The 7,768-nt window shown below is 30.1% G+C and overlaps 1 protein-coding gene across 1 annotated transcript; it reads left to right on the top strand.

The window, feature by feature from the left end:
• The first annotated feature begins 3,468 nt into the window (after positions 1 to 3,468).
• Positions 3,469 to 4,420, top strand: LOC109340862 (non-specific lipid-transfer protein A-like). Its single transcript, XM_019578625.1, has 2 exons — positions 3,469 to 3,845; positions 4,293 to 4,420. The coding sequence occupies exons 1-2, from the start codon at positions 3,502 to 3,504 to the stop codon at positions 4,300 to 4,302; spliced, it is 354 nt and encodes a 117-aa protein (XP_019434170.1). The 5' UTR covers positions 3,469 to 3,501; the 3' UTR covers positions 4,303 to 4,420.
• Positions 4,421 to 7,768: the final 3,348 nt, after the last annotated feature.

Genomic DNA, 7,768 nt, shown 5'->3' with positions numbered 1-7,768 from the left:
AATTCTGAGTTTTATGAGCCTAAACCGATAGTAGTATTCTGTATCATGAAGATAAAGTGTTAGTCATGAATTTTAAAGGTCTCATGACCGAATTATACAATGTGTTTCAACCGGAAATCCTTTATGGCTAAAAACCCGAGTAAGACCTTTAGGACTCTAGAACTCTTTCGTAATGTCTCGAATACCTAAAGTTTGACCTCAAATGTTATATTCCTAATGTTTAGGTACTGAGGGTATTAGTTTCTAATCCTCTTATGGAATTATATCATGTTTCTGAAAGCGTGAAAACAAAGGGGGGTTAATTACCTCCCCTGGAAAACCTAAATCGAAACTTTTAACTCCTGAACATGTTGAAAAATATTAGAGGCTATTCTTGATCCCTAATGTGTCAAGCTTAATTATAACCTATGTGTTTTAGTGTGAATCTCAATATAATAAATTTTCTGAGATTTTTCTGAAGCGAATCTGAGCCATCTAAGTCAAATTCTGAGTTTTAAACCAATAGTGTCTCTGAAAATGTTTTCGTTCTCTGAAAATATTTTCGTGCCTAATAAAGATCTTAGTTATATCCAAATTAAATATTTGGGTATGTTCTAATGTCTAGAGCCTCATTAAGGAATTTTCCTTTACAATTTGAATAAACTTAGTGATATTGAAATTAACTGTTTACGATCTAATCAAGTACTCGACACTCGGACATTCGGCAACAAAGGAACATTAAGTTCATTAAGGTTAAAGGTATGGAGATAAGTGTCTTTATATAGGATCTTAGAAATGATGCTAAAGATATTCGTGCATCTCTAAGTTAGGCCATATATCGATATAGTCGAATATTATTTCTGTGGCCACGAACAATTGAGTAGCGAGACTTAGTTGTTCATAAATTGATTTAATCCTAAACTATGATTGATATATTTAAATGAAGTGGTCGAATGAAATTGAATGTTTATGTCTGTTGATATAAATGATTATTATGGCTGAAAATTGATTATGAGAGTACTGATTTAACTGAATATTCTGTTGAACTGTGATATATCGTTGAGTTGACTATTGAACTGTTGTCAAACATTTTCATAGAATAACATATTTTCATGGGATGGAAACAATACATTATTATCTATATAGGGATGAAAACAAGCCTCACTTCGATTATGATCGATAAGGATTTACTTAGCTCGAAACTCAAATGAAGTTCGATATGAGTTACTTTTTAGCTCGAGTTTGGCCCTGCTAAAGTTCACGAACTATTTGGCTCAGCTCAAATTGGTTCATTTGAACAAGTTAAATAATTAATTCATTTTAGAATAATATTGCACAAAGTTATATACAAAAATATAACAACAATAAACAGAAAAATAATGTAGAAACATGATATAATAAAAATAGACATAAAATATTAGTTTAAATATATAAATATAATATAATATATAAATATAATAGAATATAATATTTTATATATATATATATAATATAGGGAGCGACTCACATGAGAATAATGCATCATTGTGAGAAATGAGAATAGTAAATATGGACCAATTGATCTTATCTGAACGGTCGAGATTAAAAGATAAACATAACGAGTCGAACTGTAACCAATTCAAGTTCGGCTCATTTGGTTCATGAACTAAGTTAGTTGAGCCAAATAATGAGTCAAGTTTCAAACGAATACCGAGTTAGTTCAGTTTATTGAGAGCTTTATTGTAATGTTCAGTTTATTGGGAGCCTTATTGTAATGTTCCTTGTTATACATAAATACAACAATAGTAATGCCTTGAATAAAATAATATGATATAAGTAAAATAATATTGTAATTGTTTTTTAATATAAAGTATTGTATCATACAAAAACTAACAAAAAAATAAAATGAGTAAGGCAAGATTAAAATGATAAATAATTAATATCATTAATATATGAATAAAATAAATTGGAATGTTCCATTTTAGGGATGGAAACAATACATTATTGTATATAGTGATGGAAACAAGCCGAACTTAATGGAACCAAAGTTCGCTTCGATTCTGCTCGATAAAGATTTGCTTAGCTCGAAACTCGACTCAAGTTCAATATGAATTACTTTTTAGCTCGAGTTCGGCCCAATTGAAGTTCACGAACTGTTTGGCTCAGCTCGAATTGGTTCATTTGAACAAAATAAATAATTAATTCATTTTAGAATAATATTGCACAAAGTTATGTATAAAAATATAACAACAATAAACATAAAAATAATGTAGAAACATGATATAATAAAAATAGACATAAAAGATTAGTTTAAATATAGAAATATAATATAATATAATATAATGTATAAATATAATGCATATATAATATAATATAATGTAATATATAAATATAATATAATATATAATATAGGAAGCGACTCACATGAGAATAGTGCACTATTGTGAGAAATAAGAATAATAAATATGGATCATTTGATCTTATTTGAACGGTCAAGATTAAAAGATAAACTGAACGAGTCGAACTATAACCAGCTCAAGTTCGACTCATTTGGTTCATGAACTAAGTTAGCTGATCTAAATAATGAGCCAAGTTTTGAAGAATACCGAGTTGATTCAGTTTATTGGGAGCCTTATTACAATGTTCAGTTTATTGGGAGCCTTATTGTAATGTTTCTTTTTATACATAAATACAACAATAGTAATGCTTTGAATAAAATAATATATGAAATATGTGAAATAACATTGTAATTGTTTTTTAATAAAAATTATGGTATTATACAAAAACTAACAAAAAATAAAATGAATAAGGCAAGTTTAAAATGATAAATAATTAATATCATTAATATATGAATAAAATAAATTGGAATGTTCCTTTTCAGTAATGTATCATTAATATATTAATTAAATATTATATTATAATAGGACTTTTAATAAAATAATAGTAAAAATATAAATTAAAAGAATATAAAAATACTAAATAATTAAAATAATACAGAGTAATCATAAAATAATACATTATTGTAAATTAAAAAAGCAATATACTGTTGTTGGTCTTGACTTTCAATGGACAATCGATTTTATGATTTACGAAGAGCTTGAATCCAATTTCTATCTTACCTAAATAATTTGGGACCGCCACTATGCTTTTTATGGATAAAACATTGAAATCTCTTTTGTTTCAAAATTGGTAAATATTGTCATCGAATTAGACTTCTAAGTTGGGAAATTGATTAGGGATCAGTAAAATTATTAACACCACATGCACCCATATTAAAACGACAATCTCATAGACTAATTATATCCTTAATTTATTCGATTAAAATATTAATTATTAAAACAAAATAATGCTTTTTTTCTTGTGTTTGACAAGAGTCCACCTTGACTCTTAAATAAAAATAAAACACTTAAATAGTGGATGATGCATTGATTTCACGATTCAATGTTGACCATATATTTTACATCTACAACTATATATAGTGGCTAAACTTGCAATCCCATTCATATCTCTCATAGAAATACAAGGAAAATCATTACCTATAAGATGAAGAACGTGCTTGTAGCATTTCTAACTTTGCAGGCTATACTGCTCCTGATAGTGGAGCCAGGACAAAGCTTTAGCTTTGATGATGCACTAAATCAATTTCGTCCATGCTTAAATTACGTCATTGGTCAAGGTGGTGATACACCTTCAAGTGAATGCTGTAAGGGTGTCAGTGCACTAAAATCATTAACACCTACTGTAGATGATAGACGTGCTGCTTGTGTGTTACTTAAATCATTGGCTGCTTTTTTACCTCCATCAAAGGATGACAAAACAAACTCTCTTTTCAAAAAATGTGGTGTTACTGAACCATTCTCCTTCTCCAAGGACATAAATTGTGAAACGTAAGTCTTCATTTCTACAACCATTACATACCCACCTTTATTTTCTTTCTTATTTTATTGTTGAGTAAATCCTTAGTTTGGTAAGCTGCTTCATTTCTTCAAATATTTAAAAGTTCATCAGAGTGGTTGCCTACAGCAAAATATAAATTAAAAATTACTACAATATTGTTTCGGCTAGTTGAATCTTGAGATTTACCAAACATTGATAATGTGATTAGAATTTATGTCGCTATGAGTTAAATCTTTATCAAGTGAATCAATCTTTATTGACAAAAAATAATTAACTAAAACATTTTTCTCATATAATTTTAATTAGTAGCACTAGACTAATTTTAATTGATTACCCTTTTTCTTTAATCAAATAATTAATACATATTTGTTACTTTTTAATTACTTGATACTTTTTGTTATAGTAGTTATTGATATTGTTGGTTTGTTTTTGTGCAGCATCCCTTAAGCTCAAAGCAATGAAGAAGTTAGTTAATATCCATACTTCAACGTGTTATCTCTATATGACGACATATATTTGATAATAGTGATAATAAATGGATAACTAATATATAATTTGTAGTATGGCCATCTTACAATAGTCTTTATTATTGCACACAATTAACAAACGATTTGATAAGATATTTACTATACCATAACCATAATTAATTGTGTTAGGAAGGACTCAAATACAAATTTATGACTGATATCATGTCATTTGCTCATCCACCACTAAATTAAAATATGTTAAAATTAAGAAAATGGGTGACTAGTTTTGGATATATAAGATTAAAAGAACAACTCTTAGAATAACAAAATTATATATGTAGGGCATGCTTTCATTTATGTTCCTTAATAAAAACAAATGGTATAATATGCAGGTGACTATACATTTGCGTGAGGGAGGTAAATAAGGAGAAAAATCAAAATAAGTAGCTAAACTACGAAAAAAGGGAAACATCTCATAATTCACATATTCATAATGATTTATTCTAAAATAAAAGTAATATACATAAATGATATATGATACACTAATAATGTAAATAAAACTACTTATCAGTACATGTTCATTAAGCTGTATCGATATTCGTGCCAATTAAGAAAAATGTTAAACAACACATTTTTAGTGATACTTCTTATAACTATGTTTCATATAAATAGTTAATAGGCCAACTTATATGTTACTTGACAACTTAAAAGGTAGGTACAAAAAAAATATGAGCATGTAATCTAATTGATAAAAAACATTTTTTTGTTTGTAAAATTGACTTATAATTAGATGGGACACATAAAATAAAATAAGATTTTGATTTATAAGTCATAAGCCACATTTGGATTTTTAAGTCACCTACAACTAGCTTGTCAAATATGGCTTTTAAGTCACGTCATAGACATACAAGCTCTTTTGTCAAACACAACCAACTAACATATTGACTAACTTATAAGTTGTTTAGGAGCTTTGTCAAACATAGTGTATATCCAATAGTGTGAGACATTTTTTATAATATTAAATATTATTTATGCAGCTTTTTGATGTCCATTACACTATCCATTGTATTTAAAATTCACTTACCAAATAACAATCTTAGAATAGCAAAACAAAATCATATGTCCCATCTCTATACAAGTTAACTTCGTAAGAATCAATAATGATACCAGAAACAAACATTTTCCATAGTTTAAAGAAAATTTAAAAGCAATATGTATTGGATTTCATATGAATCATTCTTCTAATTTCATTCAACGAATTGCCAAGCTTAATAAGCTGGATTTATACATGATGTACATTACGTGCCAAAAGAAGTAGAAACAATTTTTTAAACTAATCACTTATGTTGTACCCGTACACCAAAAATTATACTAATCATCTAATACCCCCCAAACCGGAAAGTAAATATTCAAAACTCCCAAATTGGAAAGTAAATATTCTATGTGTTTAGTTCATTCATGGAACATAGAATTGATTATAATGTAACGAGCTGAGTTGTTGTCACAATAGAGAAGAGAAGGTTTGATGAAGAGAATGAGAAAATTGTCAAGCAAGAAGGTTAAACATTCAAGCTCACAAAAAGGGAAAGGGAAGGAAAGAGTGAAAATAATAATTGTTCTATGGTACACTTCATCACTTATGTTGTACCCATACACCAATAATTAAACTAATCATCTAATACCCCCTGAAGCTGGAGAGTAAATATTCAAAACTCCTAGCTTAGCAAGAAGATATGAGAAAGTAGAAGCATTTAAGGCCTTGGTGAATAAATCAGCATGCTGCTCTATAGTAGGAATGGGAAATAGATGAAAGAGACGAGCTTGGAGTCTATCCCTCACCATGTGACAGTCAATTTCTTTGTGCTTAGTGCGTTCATGGAACATAGAATTTACGGCAATGTAACGAGCTGAGTTGTTGTCACAATAGAGAAGATAAGGTTTGATGAAGAGAATGGGAAAATTGTCAAGCAAGAAGGTTAAACATTGAAGCTCACAAAAAGGGAAAGGGAAGAAAAGAGTGAAAATAATAACTGCTCTATGGTACACTTCATCACTTATGTTGTACCTATACACTAATAATTAAACTAATCATCTAATACCCCCTCAAGCTGGAAAGTAAATATTCAAAACTCACAGCTTGACAAGAAGATAGGAGAAAGTAGAAGCATCCAAGGCCTTGGTGAATAAATCAGCACGCTGCTCTAAAGTAGGAATGGGAAGCAGAATTGACGGCAATTTAACGAGCTAAGTTTTTGTCACAATAGAGAAGAGAAGGTTTGATGAAGAGAATGGGAAAATTGTCAAACAAGAAGGTTAAGCATTGAAGCTCACAAGAAGTAGTAGCAAGATGTACTCAGCTTCAGAAGAGGATCTAGCCATTGTGGTTTATTTCTTTGATTTCTAGGAAATTAATGAATGCCCAAGAAAAACACATTATCCAGAAATAGATCATCTGGAATCAATGCATGTGGCCCAGTCAAAATCATTGAAGGCTTTCAATTGAGGTGCATAATTGGATGGATAGAAAAGTTGTTGACTAGGAGTTCCTTTGATGTACCTGAGAATACGGGTAAGAGCTTGATAATGAGCATTGGTGGGTTGACTCATATATTGATTCAACTACTATACAGAAAAGTTGAGATATGGTCTAGTATTGGTGAGATAAAGCAACCTAGCCACCAATCTTATATATAAGCAGTAGAATCTGAGTATACACCATATGAATCTTGAGAGAAAATAGTTCCTTTAACAATGGGGGTAGTGGTAGGTATAGAAGCCAAAAACCATGTTTCATCCAAGACTTATTGTCGTTGGCTTAAAGTGATGCCCTTGTTGGACCTAGAAATTTCAAGGCCATGAAAATATTTCAAAGACCCAAGGATCAAGAAGATGCTGCTTGACAAAGGCTATTTTAGTATCACAATTCCTAGCCAATATGAGGTCATCCATATAGATGACAAGAAAAATGAAGGTAGTGACATGCTTCTTAGTGAATAAGGAATGATCATGAGCAAATTGGATGTAGCCCAACTGCATAAGGGTGTTGGAAAGCTTGCTATACCACTACCTACTAGTCTACTTTAAGCCATAAAGAGACGTATGGAGTTTGCATACTTTGGCTTTGAGCAAACAACACCTTGAGGAATGAGCATGTATACATATTCTGTAAAAACTGAGCATGTACCTTGAGGAATGCATTATTAACATCTATCTGATGCAAAAACTAATTCTCAGATGCAGCAATGCCCAACACTAGCCTGATAGTGGTTAATTTGATTACAAGTGCAAATGTATCAAGAAAATCAACACCTTATATTTGATCATACCCTTTAGCCATTAATCTGGCTTTGTACCTCACAACACTGCCATCAAATCTGTATTTGATCTTGTACACCCATTTGGAGCCTATAGGCACCTTGTCCCTTGGAAAATCAACAAGGCTCTAT

This window comes from Lupinus angustifolius, unplaced genomic scaffold (genome assembly GCF_001865875.1).
Source record: "Lupinus angustifolius cultivar Tanjil unplaced genomic scaffold, LupAngTanjil_v1.0 Scaffold_271_2, whole genome shotgun sequence".
NCBI lineage: Eukaryota > Viridiplantae > Streptophyta > Magnoliopsida > Fabales > Fabaceae > Lupinus > Lupinus angustifolius.
The sequence above is the reverse complement of the archived record's forward strand: the minus strand, read 5'-3'. Positions and strand labels throughout refer to the sequence as shown.